The following is a 19,288-nucleotide window of genomic DNA, read 5'->3' on the forward strand; positions in this document are numbered from 1 at the left end:
ATATTTTATGGCTTAGGTAAATTGACTTAATTTGCTATAATTTGAGTGAGCTCCTCACTCACGAGGGGCAGACACATGCCATGCCCAGCCACACCACACTTTAAAATCGCTCAAATTGAAAAGGACTTAAAGCGATGCCTCTTCCATTCGCTCCCGCCAATGTATTATGATAATTGAACGCGTGTAATTGCCCTCAAGAGCGGCAGACAAAACAAGAAGCTCACAGAAAAAAAAAACAACACATAATAAGACTCCACGGAAAAAGGAAATCCACGAAAAGAATGTCCATAAAAGATTCATGGCAAGTGAATCATGAAATGAAGTCAAGTGGAGACGATTTCTATATAAACAGGACACGAAAAAAAGGCGAAACCAGAAAGGAAAATCTTTAAGAATATTTTTGGGGGAGGTTGGTTGTCGTCTTTTTTTTTTCCATATTCATAAAATGTGCCGTGAAATGACATTATTAACATAATTTATGCTGTCACATTGAATGGCTTTTAGGGCTGATGGAAATTGAAAGCGACTCCCCGCTCTCATTGGGCGCTCGTTACTCACTTTGTAAACTTTTTAGTGGCGGTCCAGCTGCGGCGACTCCTGCTCGTATCTTCCTCCTTCCTGCATCCTAGATCCTGCTTTCTTCTCCTTGCTTACTGCTCACTGATCCTGCAGCTGCTCCGTAACCAGTTCCGTATCCGTTTCCCATCTGCGGCTGCTTATAAAACTTTACACTATTGTCCTTAGAATTAGCGTTTTAAAGCGTTCCATTGGCGTTCCAAACACACACACTCACACACGCACACACACACAGACATTACATACACACAACACATACATGGATCATCTCTATCGATGGTAGCGATCGACTGGATCCTAATGCACCCATGAGGGCGGCGATGTCACCACACTGGGCTGCGAGTACTGTACCCTTGCGGCATTCAGATTTGTGGCTGCCGTCTGAGTGGCCAAATCAAGGCTGCTGTTGCTGCTGTTATTATTATTGTTGTTGTTATTATTGTTCAGCAGCAACTGTTGCTGGTGCTGATGGTGCTGCTGCTGCTGCTGCTGTTGGAGATGCTGTTGCTGCTGCTGCTGTTGCTGTTGCAGCTGTGCCTGCAACTGATTCAGCTGCACGGCGGCACTGAGACTGCTGCTGGACAAGGTGGTGGTGGAGCCGCTCAGGTTGCTGCTGCTGCTGCTCAGCGTTGTACTATTGTTCACCAGGCTCACCAGCGGAGCATTCGTGCTGACATTGGCCAAGGGTATATTGATGTCCAGCAGGCCATCGTAGCTCATCTCCTGCTGCAGCAGCTAGAATATAGTCATGTGATTATCTCCGATTAACAAGTATAAATCCTTTCACTTACCTCCTCTACGTTGCATTCCAGGTTCCCCACGGGAAAGTTCTCCAAATTAAATTCGTCTATCGGCTGCGCCTCATTGTTGAGCACCTCCAGGCATTGTCCTATCAAAGTAGAGGCGCAGTTATTATCTATGGCATTTGACATCAACATTTGGCGGTTAGAAGAAGATTTGGGGAGAAAGCAGGATAGGATACAGATAAAAGAGTTGTTGCACTTTCACACAGAGTCCGTCGTCGTTGCCGTTGCTCACCTTCAAATTCCACTTTCACCTGTTGCTGTTGTAGCTGCTGCTGTTGCTGTTGCACGAGCAGATCCGAGGAGCCATCGAGCACCACATTGCTGTAGGTGTTGAGCGAATCCGACGAGGGCTCGCTGTTGGGATACGCGGGCGACATTGTTGTGGTGACTGAATTGGGCGAGAGACCCTGTTCAAAAAAGAGCAAAGAGAACAAATTATAATCACAGCCCATGAACTCTCATTCTCACTCCTTTAAAATCTTTTCAATCAGAGAAATAATAGAATATCTTACACTGTATAGATCTGCTTAGTGATTCAATAACAAAGTCTTGAAGAAGTGTTATTACACAAATCCATATGACATAAAGGAATTTAAATCTAAAATCATTGCAATAACAGTTGAGACCATTAAAGCACTGCGATTAAAACTATTGATCACAATTATTGCATAATTAAGATTATAATCTCAGTGAAATATTCCAACAAATGACGTAGCATTGCTATCTAATAGTCGGAGATTCATTTAGAATGCATCAAACTTGTTTATGCATAAATTGAATATGTTTCCCCATTAATTCTGTATCCTATTCAGAAGTATTCAGAAATAGTCCCACAGTCTTAAGAGCAGAGACACTAAATCAAATAACAACCTTCTGGATTGACTCAGGAATTCCCAATTGTAAGTAATCCACTCCGTAGAGTCCGTATAGCCCCACTAAATCACATCAGAGCCCTCTAGATTCTACAATTCTTTGATCTTTTCTCTTCTTATTGACGATCAGACGATTCTCAAGGTCCCTAAGATAGGAGTCGCAGTAAACTCTGATTGAATCAAATTGTACGAGTATCCCTCTGTTCGAATAACTCACTCCGAATGATGATGATTGATTCCATTGAAATAGTAGTAGATTGTTGGTACTTACGTCCCGCGCATTGTGCAGGCAGCTGCAGTTGAGTGATCGGTGCAGCAGGCACTGGGACTGTGACTGTGGCTGCAGCGTCTGGTAGCCGCCGGGGGCGGGGCCGTTCAGCGAGTAGGATGGCTGCTGCTGTTGTTGCTGCTGGAGCTGCGGGGGCTGGTAGGGCGGCGGCGGCGGCTGCGATGGTAGGCCCGAGGCGGCGCTAAACCTACTCCAGCCGTACGATCGTTGGGTGGCAAGAACGAGAAGAGAAGGTGACTTTATAGACATGTTTTTTCTACGGATAACCGATGGGAATCGACTGTGGCAAGACATGCAAGGCACATGCACATGTACGTGTACGTGTACGTGTACATGTTGTGGCATGCAACAATCAACGCAAAAGGAAAAACATAAGAGTGTGTGTGTTTGGGAAGTGGGGTTATATGGGACGGCACACATAAGGTAAACCAAACGAAAGACACTCTCAACACTCATCGAGAACTGACCCTTGCTGCTGCTGCTGTTGCTGTTGTTGTTGCTGCTGCTGTTGTTGCTGTTGCTGCTGTTGGTTGCACAGCGTCAGCTCGTCCGCCATGGAGCCCGTGAGCTCCTCGAGGGCCTGGGCATGGGCCTGTGTCATCGTCGTATTCTGGTAGTCAACCGGGAAGCCCCAGAGATCCTGGGGCTCGAGATCCTGGGCTCGTATGGGACTGAGGCGTCCGCAGGAACTGGCATTGGATGAGGCGCGCTGACGGAAATCAGGCGACAATTGGAACCCGCCGCCGCTTCAATATCGCACACAAAAACGCAGAAAGAAAACGGAAAGAAAAACAAAAAAGAACAAATTGCGGATAAATTATAAGAATAAATGCATAAAACAATAAATCAAAGGACAAAACTTATATGTAGACAAGACTGGAGGACGGACGGTTACGAGGTAAAATTAGATCCAAAAGTGACTCAAAAAATTCTACAAATCAATCGCACAACTGAAGCTCAAGCGCCGATTGTTGAGTGTTGATTGAATAAACTTCTAGCCGATCATGCTCTATAAGCGATACGTACTAAGAGTTAAGATATATACTAATTTAACTTAACTAAAACAACTATTATTCTACACTACTTTATGCAATAAGATATCATGCTAAAATTGTCCTTAAAACTACATTTAAATGGGTATTATTTGGGCTATAAAGTAATAACAAAATTGGTAGTATGAATATTTGAACCTTTCCTACAGTTCTACAAGATAAAGAATCGATTCGTGATTCTCTCACAATCTTCTGTGTCAGTGGCGAAGCGTGCTTTAATTTCCATTCCCATGGCTTTGGGGCACGGCACTCGTTCATCGCGTGTGAGACAATGCGAATGTAATCATAGGAAACGGCACTCAAAGTGGATCGATCAGCTCACCAACAATTAATCGATTAGCAGATGGCACGCTCACAGTTTAACGATCATTTTTTGGACCAATTGAATCGAAGAAGGAACAGTGTCAGGGAAGACAAGTACTCCGATCGATTGAAGATCTATATATCATCGATAGATATATATAGAAAGTCTGAAAAATATTGAATGCCCATCGAAGGAAAGGAGCAGGTTCGATGAACATATCGATAAATAGCGATAATTATCGCCAGAGGGTCCGAAAAATATATATTACCCGTGGAAGGAAAGGAGAGACTGTTTTGGTTCGATTTAAATCGATAAACAGCGATAATGATCGATAAATACCATACAATAGCTGATAATTTATCGAAATATAGAATTGTCTTAAAAAGGAAACCTTTTTCTGTGAATATTGCCGAGTAAAAAACATTTTTTAATGTTTGAATTTCATTTAATATTTAAATTTTGAATTATTTTAACATTCAAATTCATTCTTAAATTGCTTCCTTTATTTGAAGACACCAGCAGACTCACGTTGCCCCTAGAAGGGACCTAATAATAAGGACACATTCTTGTGTTCATAATCTTTCCTTTCGGTATTGCGATGTCCTGAGGCTGCGGCAACAGGTTGGAGGTCGAAGGTCCGTGAATACTGTGTTTGCTGGAATTGCGGAAGCTACAATTATGCCATACGTAGAACGAATATCTTTCGGAAAGATCTTAAGGGTTCAAGGGGCGCCAATATATTCAACCAGCTACATACGAAACTCTAGTCATAGGAACTACCAGCTACAGGACTAAGCGACTAACTAATTGTAAACGAAGAGTCTCCTTTTGGAGAGTCACATTTGATAGTTACCTGTGCAGCGGACTCTCCGGAAAGTGATCCAGCCCCTCGCTGACACTGCTGCTCGGCGAGGGTGTGGCATCGTTGAGTCCCACCACGCCCGCCTGCCGCAGGGCCTCCACCCGCTTCTTGGCCCGACCGCGACGCTTCTCGTAGCGCGACGTCTCCATGGAGGCGGCACGGCGACGCACCGACTTGCCCGGCTTGGCCTCCGGATTGAGCATCCACCAGGAGGACTTGCCGGTGCCCTCGTTCTGGACGCGCATGAACCGATTGTGCAGCGACAGATTGTGCCGTATAGAGTTCTGTAACGAGCACAAGAGAAATTGGAGTGAATTTTTTAGAGAAATATCTTTTGCAAAATTTGCAAATCCCCAAGACAGAGCGAGAGACGTAACGTTCGCTCGTTCGTTGAGCTGATGTAACAATTTGTAAGCAATTTCTATGACCCCCCATACTCCCAATCGCGAATACTTTCCCCCAGGCTCCCTCGGTGTGTGTGTGTGTGTGTGTGTGTGTGTGTTTGCTGCGTTTCCTTTTGCCGGTTTTGCCATTCAATTGTCTGTCGACATTTTTATGGTTTACAGGGCACAGGGCAGGGCAGGGCACGCATACCCTCCTCTAATTGGAAGACGTCTTCACTAGACCTCGTCGTCGTCGTCGTCGTAGTCGTCGTCGTCGTCGCCTGTCAATTCATATTTTCCAGCAATTGTCATAAATAACCGCGTGTAAGCAGCGTAATGACAGCAAATCGACATTCGACTACACCAACATCCAATCCATACACAAGCCCCAACCCGAACCCCAGTCCAATCCGAATCTATAACTCTGTCTAGGTACTGGGTACTGGGTCCAACAATTACATGTCATCGTGTGCAAAAAGTGGAGTGAAAATGGGTATAAATAGAGAAGAAACAAATGGAATCAAACACGTTTAGTGTGGATTTGTCATCGGGCTGGAAAAAAGATTGAGAGAGAGAGGGGACTGCCACATAGAAACTGAGGATGGACTAGCAGGTTGAGCTGGAAAAAAACGAAGATATGAGCAGGAAGCTAAATGGAGCATTACAAAACTAAACTAACTGTAAAGGCAACTTGCCACAGATTCCACCCACCCGCATAGACACCCAACCCTGCCACACAGCCACATCCCAAAAAAAAAAAAAAAAGAAGCGATTGCGACGCGTCGCGACGCGAGGCGGCACATTGGCGCCATTTATCACCGTTGCCACAGGACATGTGAGGGGGTGGGTGGTGCACAGACGCCAAAACCTGTGCACAGACAGTGCCCCCCCCCCCCCCCCCCCACTCAGCAGACTTTTCTAATACTTTTCATGGATCTGCTTTACTCCACAGATACTTTTTCCTATGAAAACTTTTACTTGGCGTCAGTCAGTGGCCAGGAGTGAGTCTCTCTCCCTCTCTCTCTCTCTCTCCGTCGTCCTGTAATGACATTTTCTTCTTTGGGATTTTCTCCCACTAATTTTACCCCCTTCGTCCATAAAGTTATCATTTTTATTTAAATGTTTAAGTGCCCCCCTAATCCTCCCATATCCCACTGCTGGCTGTCGTTTCCCTTTTCCTTCTCTTTCTCCAAGTAAACATTTTCAAACATTTTCTTTTGGCAAACGTTCTGATTATGCTAATGGCCAGATTGTGGAATTATCCGAACCAACATCCGCCCAGAAACAGGATGTACATATACATCTACACATTGGCGTGGGTGAGTAACGGGCACTGTATCTGTATCTGAGAAAGAAGTTCTCGATTCTCGCAAGATTTGGCCAGGGGTTAAGTGAATGGAAAGGCAAAAGGTTATGTCATATTTTGGGAAAGTAGGAGGTATTCATTGCAAAGGCAATTGCAAAGCAATTTGTAGATAACTTTATGGGAATGTTGTATTTTTCGTATTTCTGAGATATTTTTTATGTGAGAAACTTTCTGAGAAAGATAATTATGTGCGTTGTCCTAGAATGTGGAGGAAATTGCCTTTACGATGATGATATTGTATAACAGGGGCAATAAAGTAAGGCGATTTCCAAATTCGATATATATCGACTGAGTATCGGGTGTCTTAGGGTCAAGGCACGTGTTCCGCGACTCTCAAAGAATTGACTGGCCTGCAAACCGTCTAGCTTAATGGCTTCATCTCTTCTAACGATTGGTGGAACCTAATCTGAATTGTTGTTCTTTTGAAGCCTTACAAATTCCTCACAAACTAATTTATGATTCTTATAGAAATACTCAAGAAAAATTGTAACAACTTATTAGTGATATTATGCAAAATGGTTTAAAGAAACAAGATGGCCTTTAAGAACCAGCAGGCTGGCGCTTACACACTCAAGGCCATAAAATCAAGGCAAAATGCAAACAAATGGCATTTATAATTTATGGCACACACTTCATTGAATATTCATAAACTTAAATCTGGCCAAAAAGCAGCAGCAGAGAGCACACACATACCAACAATTCATCTAACTAATTGGGACTATTAAATCGAGAGAGACAGAGAGAGATACGAGAGAGAGACTCCGGCGACAGCGACCACATGCCGGCCCCCAAAGAGACCAGCCTCTATTCCCCTCTGAGGAAAGTCCTCTCCCCCCTCTCGCACTTGGTTGCCAAGGAGCTGCATTATGTGAGTGTGTGCCTAGCCATCCGATGGAAAGTATCCAGATATAGGTCATCATCCACCCACCACCCTCCACCCCAACATTTCGCATCCATGGCAAAAAAAAAAACATATATATTTATTGGCGCAGAAAGTACACGGATGTTTCGTACTTTTTATGATTTTATTTTACTTAATTCTTTACCAACCACTCTGTCCTGTTGATACCGCAAAAGTGCTCATTGAATCCAGCTCCGATCTCTGGTTCTATTCCGATCTAGTTCTCGCATAGTTCTAGTTCGCAGAACTAGAACTATCGGATGATTATTCATATCGATACTTATTCGGATACTTACGATATTTCGTACAACGTTAATAGTAAATACAATTGTAGATTAACACTAATAATTATAAGCTAGCAGCAAGGTAAATACAAATGTAGGGTTATAATACTAAAACAACCTAACATATTGTATGTATGGGGAAAAACTGCGACAAAACTGGGCTTCCGTTGAATTTACTTTTCGGAGCAAATGAGCAAAGACCCAAGGAATGGAAATTTCATACCAGTATGCCGTGCCGTGCCGTGCCGTTCCGTTCCGTTCGAGTGTCGTCAAGGATATGCTGCCAGTAGACGTATCCCTATTGTTCCGTGTTCAATTAATGTGCAACGAGCGTGAATCACAATGGAAATCGATGGGTGGAAATCATAGTTAAAGTTCCTTCCCCCAATTACAATTATTACAGCAAAAACTTTTGGCCTTCCAAGAGGGGAGCTCTGATTCATTTCTTTATAATTTATATGAGTAATTGCCAGAGAGACGGGTGGGACGGAGGACGGGGGGGCAGAGAGCACTAAAATATATTAAATCTTGCAATCTTCTTCTGCTTCGGCTGGGGTGCCCCAGCGTCCGGGGCTCCACTGTATCTCATGATACGCTGTCATCTCGTATCAAATATGCATATTTCATGGGGCCATTCAGCCGCACGGAGGCTTATACTGGAGAGCGGGATAGCGGAGCGCATTCCGTGGGTGAATCGCGACATGTGGCGCTAACTGGGTCGCCCCCGTCATTGCGGCAAGTGGCTGTTGAAAGAGCGGCAAGGCAGCGGGGGAGAGACATGTACTAGGTGGCGATACATTAGAAGGGTCTGGAAAGCAGGAGGTTTACTTGTGGTATTTCTAGGGGTTTCCTTTAATAAACATGGGACTATGATAGAAAGAACTATTGATAGGAAAATCTCTAAGTAAATTTATGAAGTCTCCTATATATCAAAGTCTTAATCAATAAATCCTTAAAAACTATCTTCATCTAAAAGTTGCACTCCTTAAACTACAAAATTCAATCCCTTCCGCTTAGAAATTTAAATTCTAAACCATTTCAAACAAAAAACCTTTCAACACGCAGCATATCAAATGTTTTGTGGTTGTTCGCATTTCAAAAAATTCAACAAAAATCCAACAAAAATCTAGCAAAAAATCCCACAAAAATAGGAACAAAATGGTACAAAAAAAAAACCTCCATGGGACACCCAGATCTATATCGGTTTATGGTAAAAGGTTAACATCAGAAAGGTGTAGAGGGGGTAGGGGGAGGGAGTGGGAGTGGGCCAATGTAGTGTAGGAGTAATCGGGAGAAAGAATGGGAATCGCGCCAATCCAATGGCAGAACAGCTGCAGCGATTCTCACACACAAATCAAATGAAACCCCAAAGTACTCCAATGGACTCGCAAATACAAGCACACACACAAACACACACACACACACACACTGGCAGCGGGAAAAAAACGAAAGATTATTCGCATTTAGATGTGAAATTGAGATATAAATTTTTGAAACGACACTCTCCATGGCTCCCACACCACCCCACGCTCTCTCTCCCCTAAAACGGGGGGCAGAACGGGTGGAACGACATTGGCATTGGCCCCCCCCTGCACCCAGCACCTCATTCATTCAGCTAATTGCTGGCATGCCACCGACTGGACAGCAGTTAAAATTTAATACCAAAACGAGTAGGTACCCCAATGATATTTGAATGGAGATTTGAACTGAGAGATACCCTATGAATCTCTGAGAATAGAATATAAGAGAGATAGATTATAGGCTTATAGGATTATATAGATTATAGGAAAGAACAAAGAGATGTTTCTTATGAATCACAATAAATGTATTTATTAACAGATTGTTGTCACTTGAGATCTCATCTCTAGAAATCGAAGATAGAACGAAGAAGAAATTAAGCAAGAAACATCGAAGCATAGCGCTCTTCACCCGTAAGAACAGTGTCTCCTCACAGGATGTGTGAAATGGAAGGCTCAAAAGTTATTAAGTTTATTAAAAACCCATAAAATAATAGTCTCACTTTAATTAAACTCTACTGATGCACAAGTATATATAATTCTTTGGTAGATAATTCTTAATGAATCAGACTACAACTCATATGCAATTCTTAGAAAATTTTGCAGATAGATAGAACGCAGACTATAAGCACAAATAGCTTTACAATCTTTATGGAATTTTCCCTAGACAGAGTCATGAATGTAACGAGTATGTTTCCGAAAGCCATTCAGAGTCGGAAAACATACATGTATTCCTCAGAAATAAAACAGGATTGGATATTCTTCTTGGAGCTTAATGAAACTTTGGATATCGCTAGATAATGAACAGATCTGGCAAATATAATGACTACACTATTGATATGATGGAGACCATACAGCTTTTATGGATATTCTAAGGCGTACATACGATATATCTCATAGAACGACATGTCTAGATCGGTCCCTCTGTCTATCCTATGTTCATACTCTGTTCATCCTCTGTCCATCCTCTATTCATCCTCTGTTCATCCTCTGTTCATCCTCTGTCCATCCTCTGTCCCTCCTAAGGTTGATCCTCATCGTCCCACTAACCAAACAAAAACATCAATATACCCTTGAACTCCTTAGCTAAAGAGCAAGGGAATAAAAACGAACACAATTTCAATGGTAGCAGCGGCAGAGCCGTAAGTTTGGTTTTAGATTCGATTTTTTTCAAGTCAAAAAATTTAATTGTTTGAGCAAAACATTTTGTAAACAGTTTCTGTTTCTGTTTCAGAACGGTACGGTACGGTTACGGTGCCCCCAAAGACTAAACAAATCGGAGCGTAGGATTGCGATGCGATGAGAACTTATGACGATGGTGGTGCCTCGGCCTCGACCTCTGGTATGCTCTGGTCTGTCTGGTGTGTCTGCTGCAAGCTCTGTTTACCGAGAGACTAATTAATTGTTTAAACAATTTCAAGTTTGCAGTCAAGATGGCAACAGATGAGATTCGATTCGATTCGATTCGACTCGATTCGGCTCGACAATTGTTTACCCAAAGAACGAACGGATCGAAGAGCGATCATTGACAGTGGCCATTAAATTGCAAATGAGTTTGAAATTTGAAAAACCATTTGGAAACTTATCACGAAACAGTCGCTGCTTGATTGGATTCCTTATAGTATGTAATTTATGGCGCGTGTTTGATAGCAGCTCAAGTAATTGATTAGATAATGACCCCCAGACAGAGACCCACAGATAATGACCTACAACAAGGGAACATTCACTGGGGGGGTTGCCTTTCCCTAGGAATACCTCAAAGATATGAAAAGTAGAACAATTCCTTTGTCATCCATCAAATATTGAATTAAATGACATTTCTGGGTTTATCACGGATCTTGTGGGATTTCCAAAGAGAACTCTTTAAAGTCTCTCCTCAAACATTTCGCACTTTAAAGTAAACATTTCTTCCACTTCTAAAATCAATATTTAAACAATTTCTGTATTAAAAAGCCATTCAATTCGGCAAACAAAAACGAACTTCAAACTATTCAAACTAAATAAAAGAGCAATAGACACACGAGCATGCGAGCATGCGAGTATAGTGCGGAAAAATGTTCCCCCTAGCAACTAGATATAACCCAGCCATCCCTTGATATCGCCAGCCCCCCCAGCCCCCTGCCTCTCCCCTGCTCATGGGGTCCCCAAATATTGTAAAGATACGGAGCGTACGAGTATGTGGAACATAAAACAGGCAGACGGTGGCATTATCATCGGGGCAATGATGATGTGATGATATGATATGGAATTGCAAAACTTTTCTTTTGCTTTTGTCTGTGTGTTTCGGTTTCCCTTTTTTTCTTCTGGCAAACTTTTATGCATTTTTTTTTTTCGTTGGGGCGACAAAGCCTGCGCCAAACAAGGATTAATCGCAGGACACGTCGGCGCCTGCGTGCCAAACGGAAACGGAAATCAAATGACAAACAAAAATGATAGTTTCCCAGCCGCAAGTCAATCGAAGGAGCACCTGAAGAAAGGCGAAAGAACCTTTAAGCAGCGGGAGTCCTGCAAGACCTGGCTGTCCTTCGGTCTGGCTGTCCTTCTGTCTGGCTGTCCTTCTGTCTGTCTGCCTGTCATTATGTGTCTGCGGTACAAGTGCACTTTATAAGCAGTCCATAAGTGTCGCATTTTGTTGGCGTCGACAAAGGACACCAAAGGAATGAATTGAAAGAAAGATTCAAGGGGGAATTGGTAGACGTTTCGATGCACTTTCCTGGGGGGGGAACACAAAGAGTGTTCTTGAGGGAATCTATTGGACTTCTTCGTCTAACATCTTCGATCAAAGCTCTCCTGCAGAACTGAGTAGAAACTCCTTTGGTTAGTGTATAAATCGGGCACAGGAATATCCTCGAGTAGAAGCAATCGAGCTATAACTGGAAGCTCCACGCAAAACTTTTGCAATTGCACTTTGGCCAGCGAAATCGGGCCAAATGATGTGCAATTTCTGTCTATACGTGTGTCCGTGTGTGTGGGCGGTTCGAGGACATTGCCCCAAAATGTAAGCAATCGTAATACTCGTCGAATTGAAGCCAAGTTCATAAATGTGTTTGTCGTCTGTTGCTGCTGTCCATGCCGGCCATTCATTCCTTTGCAATGTTTATGAAGCTGGTTTGCTCTGGTCTGCTCTGTTCCCAGTGTGACATTCATTAAGTACGAAATAAGAGTGGGGAAATCCCTTTCTCCTTTGGCTGGTGGGTTACTTAGTGTCCCCTGATTGATTATGTGACTGAATTTTGGGGCAGCCTTAAGGCTTGAGGCTTAAAGAGAGAGATACAAAATTAAATAATCATTTTTCCATTGCCATTTTCCTTTAAGGCGGAACTCAAACTTTATTTACGAGCTTGTGTGTGTGTGTGGCCGCCCCATTAGTTTGCTTCCTTCCTTCCGGCCACACACTCCCCGTTTTGGCCATTAACTGGACATCCATTGAATGGACGCTCCCCCCCGCCCCCTTTGGCCAACTTTCCGAATGATAAATGTGGGTGGAACTTCCAGCAAGTGGTCTTTGAGCGACAATCAATGGGAACTGGAGTTGTCATCGTCTGTCTAGGCCACGCCCCCCACTACATGCAGACGCCTTTTGGCCATAAACTTTTGAGAAATTATAATTTTATTATCTCCAGAAAAAGGTTATCCAAAAACGTTTGGTCCATCGTTTCCAAAATTTCAGTAATCCCCACTTTCTTGGCCCTACTTTTGTCTTAGTTTTATAGCCTCTCCACGGGAGGCCGGATAGCCCCTGAAGTTTGGTTGATTTTATGGCTTATTTCTTATGATTATTGCATATTTATTGCGTACCAGACTCTGGACTGGACTACGTTCTGGCCTCTGGCTTCTGGCTCTGATGACGAGCCCGCTCCCCCACCGGGCAACACATGAGATAATTTCTCAATAAATAATTTGCAATTTTTTATCAAACAAAAAAAAACCAAACCAGTTTCAATTTGCGATGCCTTGATTGCAGTTAATATATTTATATATCACACAATTACGACTCTATAGAAGGCGCACAAAAACGAGGACAAACTTTGATATTTATTTGCGAAGAAGAACAACCGAACAGCTCCGTATACATATTAATAAGGCTTATAAATAACTGTTTACATTTTTTAAAAACCAGTCCAAGTCTTGGGAATGGACTCTCTAATACCCAGTAATCTTCTAGGAGTATGCCCTCTTTAATAGCTTTAAAAGTGCTCAAATGTCTGGTCTTTCTACCGAATATACCCCTGTACTCCTTCAAATACTGGGTGTCGAGAGTCATCATTTGTCGAAACCAGAATGTGTGGCATACTCGTAAAATTCTGCCACTCAAAATTGTGTTACTTTTTGTTCCCGTCTGTCCCACCATAAAACCGAAAAGTGCGCAACATTTTCATAGCCCAACGGACTGGGGACTGGTGACTGGGGATTGGGGATCAGGGATCGGGAGCGTGTTGTCTCAGGGCCAGACACTAGGCGGCAATGCCAGACAGCGAGACGAGAGGGAGGCCTCCCTCCTGCCTTCTGCCTCCTGCCTCCTGCCACTTGCATTCCGCGCTGTGTTTCGTGCATAAATCGTAAAATTCTAAGCAGAACATAAATTCTACAATACTCGTAGATACATCATGTGCGCGAAATTTACAGCCCGGAGAGGGGCAAGTGGCAGTGCGGTGGTGGTGTTAATTAGTACAACAAATTCCGTCGTGGGGCAGGCTGTAAAAACGCACACAACCCTAACCTCACACAATGCAAAACCGAGTGCAAAGAGTACGGGTATGCGAGTAAGTACAGCATAATTAATAGCCCCGCCGCACAGTTACGATCTAGACAGAAGATCCCCAAACGGAGGGCCGGATGAACGATGCTGTGGGGTTCCGTCGCCGACTGTGGATTGCAGTGGCGAGAACGTGTTTTTAGGAGCTCCAAATCTTGGAATATTTTCGAGTCATTTCGGAACATAAATCATTGAAGAATGCAGTGGCAATAAGATATATTCGGAGCACGAGAATGCGAGTATTTACAAATGGGAGAACTGTTTTGGTGGACCTATTCCACTCGAGATCGGTTGAACGTACTTATAAATGAAATGACTAGGTTAAAGATCATTTGAACATAATTGGAAACGCTTAAAGGCATTTATTATTACATATACGACTATAGATAGACTATAGATAGACTATAATCGATCATATCTCGGAATCTTTTAGAGCAACTTTGGAAATATTTAGTATTTATGTAAATACAACTCTAAAGAATGTGTTGCAGCGATGATATATGTAAATATATTGCATATTTCCATCTATACCTCAGGATCTTTTGAAGCGATTTCAGTAATATTTGGTATTCATCTACTTGTAGATACGTCGATAAAGAATGCATCATGAGATTAGCTGAGTGATGAAATATTTGTATAGCATTTTATGAGTTCCAAGCCTATAAATCAAGATCTATGTAACATATGTACAACGTATTACTGAAATAAATATCATTCAATGTATGTATTTAGTACTAAACTAAACCATTCATGAATTAATGCAAGATATATGTATGTATAATAGAGCCCTGCATGAATCCACAGTATTCCCAATATCACAGCTAAACTCGATAATTACGAATCGTCTATTTAATCAGATTCGAATCACCCCGAACTACTACAAAGCGAGTGCGAGCACTGCGGTCAATATCAGCAGGGTCTCTCAAATGGCTCAAAAACATTATACGGAGTTCGTGTGCCTTCGGCTATGCGGATTCGGCTTTTGGATGAACGAATTTGTTTCTTTTATTCTCCTGCTATATCCGCGATTCATTTTTTTTCTTCAGTGTAAAGCAAGAAAACGTACACACACACACACGCATACAAAAACTAGCAAATTTGCGTGTTGCTTTTTTGTTCTCTCTACCAGAGAATCAAATGACGAGTGAGAGATCGTTCGATTCGTTGTGGGCGGGCGATTCGGAGTTATGAAAGAGCTGAATCGCTGAATCGAACGGACCGAACGAAGCGAATACCGAATCACAGCGAATCGATTCGATTGCCCGTTTAGGCAGGGCTCTAAAAGGGCATCGATATCTCAGGATCTATAGGATCTATTTCGTAGTTAGAACCGAGATATATCTGTTTTAGACTGTGCTACTTCTGTTACAAAACCAATTTCAAGGCTATGTAGTGACAACGCTCTCTTACACGTGCTGATAATTCAATATTTTTCTAAGCACTATCCGAAGCACTTTAAAAGTCAAGTAATTATTACCGCACAGATGCCACAAGATCGTTTTCAAGTGCCAGAGATAAATGCTACTGCGGAGAGCCTCTTGCAGTACTTGTATCCCAGGCTAGAGCCTTCAAGGCCTACATCTAAAATAATATAGTACACAACCAATTTCAAGGCCGCGTAACACCCACTTCCACACCGGTGACAGCTGAGGATCTTCCTAATCTCTTTCTCTCAGGAAAATACTTGGAATGTTCGGTAATGATTACACCACAAATGCCAATGCCATAATATCGTTGCCAAGTGCCAGGCGGCGATGACATATCACCCCATGCCGGTCATAAAAAAAACTAACATTTTTCTAAAAACAAAACAAAAAACAAGTCAGTGCAACTAATGCAGTAAGCAAAAACAAAAACAAATCCAAAACCAAACAAAACAAACGAAGGCGCGACTGCTTCCGTGTCGCCAGAGTAACCCGAAAAGGGGGCGTGTTCTTTAGCAGCAGCGAGGCAGTGAGGGAATCCGAGTACTACGCAGTGGAGAGCGGGGTTGCAGGCGAATAAAATGTGCAAATATACATACGAATGCTCATAGTGGGGGCTGTGGGAAAGGGGGCTCGGCGCAAAGTAAATGCTTATTTATAAATTAATAATATGCGTGAATGTTAGACTTCTAATGATCTCGTTCTTGTTCTGGTTTTTGGTTGAATTTTGATTTCTTTCCAGTATTTGCACGTTTCAGGCCAAAAATCCACTGAAAAGCAGTTAAAAGTATTCGATTTTATTGCGGTTTTATGGCGCACAGCAATTGTTTACGCTTGCGGTGTATTGTTTTTGCATTCAAATGCACTTTAAGCCAAATGAAATGCGCCGCAAAAAAACAACATACTCGTTCACACGGCGTATACTTAATGGTCGGTTAACGAGCGTGAAAATATGAGGGGAAAAACACTAATCGAAAAAAGCTTAAATCTATCCAAAGAAGGAGGTGCAGTGGCAGAGTGGTACATGGAGTGTGGCACCCGCCCCCACCACGCACACACGCTTCTATCGTAAATTCTATCGTAAATTGCTCGCCCTATCCCTTAATGAATGCCCATTGTTTACTGTCTTTTTCTTTATTGCTTATTTATACAAGCAGTGCAATGCAATGCACTTGGTATTTGAAGAGCTTACGACCGACCCCCTGCAAATTGTTGCCCTGCATTTGTGCACTGGTCAAGTGAGTGACAGGCAGGCCGGCTACAGGCTGACTAATGCGCATTTAACAGGAATATTCTGGGGCGACTTTAAGTCGTAGATACTGCCGTCGTACACGTGCATTTCTGTCCGACCTGGAGGCAATTGATAACGGACCGAAATGAGAACCAAGGCAATGCAAGTGCTGCTAGAACATCAAAGTATTACATGGAAAGTGTGGGAAAAGTCCTATCTGTAAGATAGTACAAGGCATTTGAAATGGCAAAGGAATTTTTCACAGAAGAAACTTTCATTGGAAACCCCTTTTCAAGAAGTTGTTTTGCAACATTCTCTTGGAATGCAGCACCTTCTACATTTGTGTTAGATTTTACTTAGATTGTGCTCTATTTTTTCTTTTCACTAAGATGGTTCTCCTTCATTCTTTTCAAAGAAAACATCACCCAAATATCAATGGAAACGGTGCAGAAAACATTCCCAACAGAAGCTTCTAAAAATGCCTATGGCTCTGCAGTATCTTCTTCACGGTTTTTAGGTCCTTCATTATCTTTCACTGCACATTGTATCAATTTCTTCTACGAATGCCTATCGTTCTGCTGTATCTTCTTCAGGGTGTTTAGGTCAGGTTCTTCATTATTTTTCACTGCAAATTGTACCACTTTCCTCTTGAATGTTACAATTCTTTCAAGAAGAGAAGCTTCTAGGAATGGAATAGAAGAATGCTCAGTATCTTTATCTTCAGTATCTTCCATCTAGACTACTTTTCGACCAATCCGCTTACCCCTATGTAGGTCAGAGTTAGGGTTATATGCCACAACTATAATTCCCTCTATTATACCTCATCCCCTGAACTATCCCCTGAACTATCTAGCTAAAAGCATGTAATATTTACAATCACCTAAACTTAACAAACTTTCAATTTCTCTTCTTTCCTTCTTTTGTATCTAAGTTTCATTATAAGCAGATAATTGTTTATGAAATAAGTAAGAAATAAATAAATACATTTAAAAACCTTCTGCTTTTTGTATTACTTTCCTCCTAATAGATAATTTTCCCCAAATGTTGAACCCTGTTTTTTATCAGCAGATATTCTGCATATATCTACTAAAATTGTTTTCGTGCAACAAACTTCTTCTGACTATTTTTTTATTATTTTCATTAAAAACCAATATCCTCCAAAAGTACTTCTTAATCCTTAGATCTTTACCAAAAATTATTATCTCTCCATCTCTCTCTCTCTCTGGCTCTAACTTCCTCACTTCTATAGCATTCCCTACAATCTTTTTCATTCTTTTTCCACATCTTACTTGCGTTTTCCTCCACCGATTCTTCAGTTTTGTCTTAATCATTGGCATTGCTAATTCTTCTTAGTATTCCATTCAGTCTTCCATCTTTTCTTTTCCCCTTCGTAGAAGAGCATATAAATCTTTCAAACATCCTTCAACACCATCTGATCTTTTAGCCCCCAACCCAACCCATCCCACACTGGCAACACCCCCACCCTCCTCCACATTCCTCCCCTTTCCCGCACCTTGCCACTAAAATCAGGAAATAAATTCCTATATCTGTGATGCCACCTAAGAAGGCATCCATAAATTACACGAAATTTCCAAACATAATTACGAAAAAAAGAGGAAAAAAAATGACGGAATAAAAACCATGAAAATGTTGCGGGGCCTCCAAGAAGAATATTTATAACACGTTGCGGGTCGCTGCCAATTAAAAGATTCAAAAAAAGAAAACCACAAAAAAGAAACACAAAAATAAATTGATAAAAGGAGCAGCAGAGGCAAGGAAGGAGGAAGGAGGGAAATACTTGGCACCGGTTCAATGGCCAAAACTACAGAGGATGAGCAGGAGAGGGAGGAGGAGGAGGAGGTGGTGGTGGCTGGGTGGATGATGCAGACAGGCCAAAACGTGGTGGCCACGAGCCACCAGTCAGTCAGTCCACCATCCCGAAGAAGCCTTCGAAATGCAGTGGCAAGAAAAAAAAAGAATTTAAAATTCCACAAATGTCATTTGAGTGTTTCGCTCGTTTCGTTCTTTATTATTACGACGAGTGTTCGAAGAGGAAGCTCCTTTCGCTTCGAAATGCAGAGGAAGCAAGTGTCAGGTAGAACAGGCAACGTGTTGCATAAATTAGCCGCAGAGGTCCACAAAACATTTCTTAAAGGAATGCGCAAAAAGGGAGACTTGCCTCTAAAACTCTTCCTTTCAATATCCAAAGAACACTGTCTATAAATAGAGACTCGAGGATGTGTCTGTAGGGGAATTTGTGTGTGTGTTTAGTTCTTTGGAAGTGCTTGAATGTACGAGTATTCGCATTCTTTGAGGAGTTCCGCCAAAAAGAACTCTGCAACGATTGCAGTTTTCTTTTCCCAGAAACTGTCTCCCCCATTCTACCGAAGCGGATTTCTACGACGCGTAAATACGCCTAATATTAGTACGAAATTCGTTATCAACGTTTTCGATTGTTATTTCCCGCAACGGAACCCATAAACTCGTAATCAAAAACTGAACAGTACCCAAAATGGAGGGGACCTCGTCGAGTACTGGTCAGGGGTACGTCTGGGGTCTGGGGGCCCATGCGAGCGACTACTTCCGTGAAACCCTCGAAGACAAACAACCGAAACAATTATAAACAATCATCATCGCACTTTAATATAAATAATGAAAATATTAG

At 42.3% G+C, this 19,288-nt stretch overlaps 1 protein-coding gene across 5 annotated transcripts in view; it reads right to left on the reverse strand.

The window, feature by feature from the left end:
- The window catches only part of foxo (forkhead box, sub-group O), a 37,968-nt gene that overhangs the window by 5,415 nt on the left and 13,265 nt on the right, over positions 1-19,288 (reverse strand). For 3 of the 5 annotated variants that reach the window (XR_004469368.1, XR_004469367.1, XR_004469366.1), the window contains exons 5-10: positions 4,753-5,045; positions 3,011-3,289; positions 2,526-2,730; positions 1,615-1,789; positions 1,368-1,492; positions 559-1,311 (exon numbers count right to left, since the gene is read on the reverse strand). Coding sequence is in view for 1 of the 5 variants with exons in the window: in XM_033380491.1 (XP_033236382.1) it covers positions 874-1,311; positions 1,368-1,492; positions 1,615-1,789; positions 2,526-2,730; positions 3,011-3,289; positions 4,753-5,045 (1,515 nt within the window). In the remaining 4 variants the exon portion in view is untranslated. Of the gene's footprint in view, positions 1-557; positions 1,312-1,367; positions 1,493-1,614; positions 1,790-2,525; positions 2,731-3,010; positions 3,290-4,752; positions 5,046-19,288 lie in introns of those variants that run through there. The other 2 variants (XR_004469369.1, XM_033380491.1) reach the window with 2 other exon arrangements.

This window comes from Drosophila pseudoobscura, chromosome 2 (genome assembly GCF_009870125.1).
Source record: "Drosophila pseudoobscura strain MV-25-SWS-2005 chromosome 2, UCI_Dpse_MV25, whole genome shotgun sequence".
NCBI classification, from domain to species: domain Eukaryota; kingdom Metazoa; phylum Arthropoda; class Insecta; order Diptera; family Drosophilidae; genus Drosophila; species Drosophila pseudoobscura.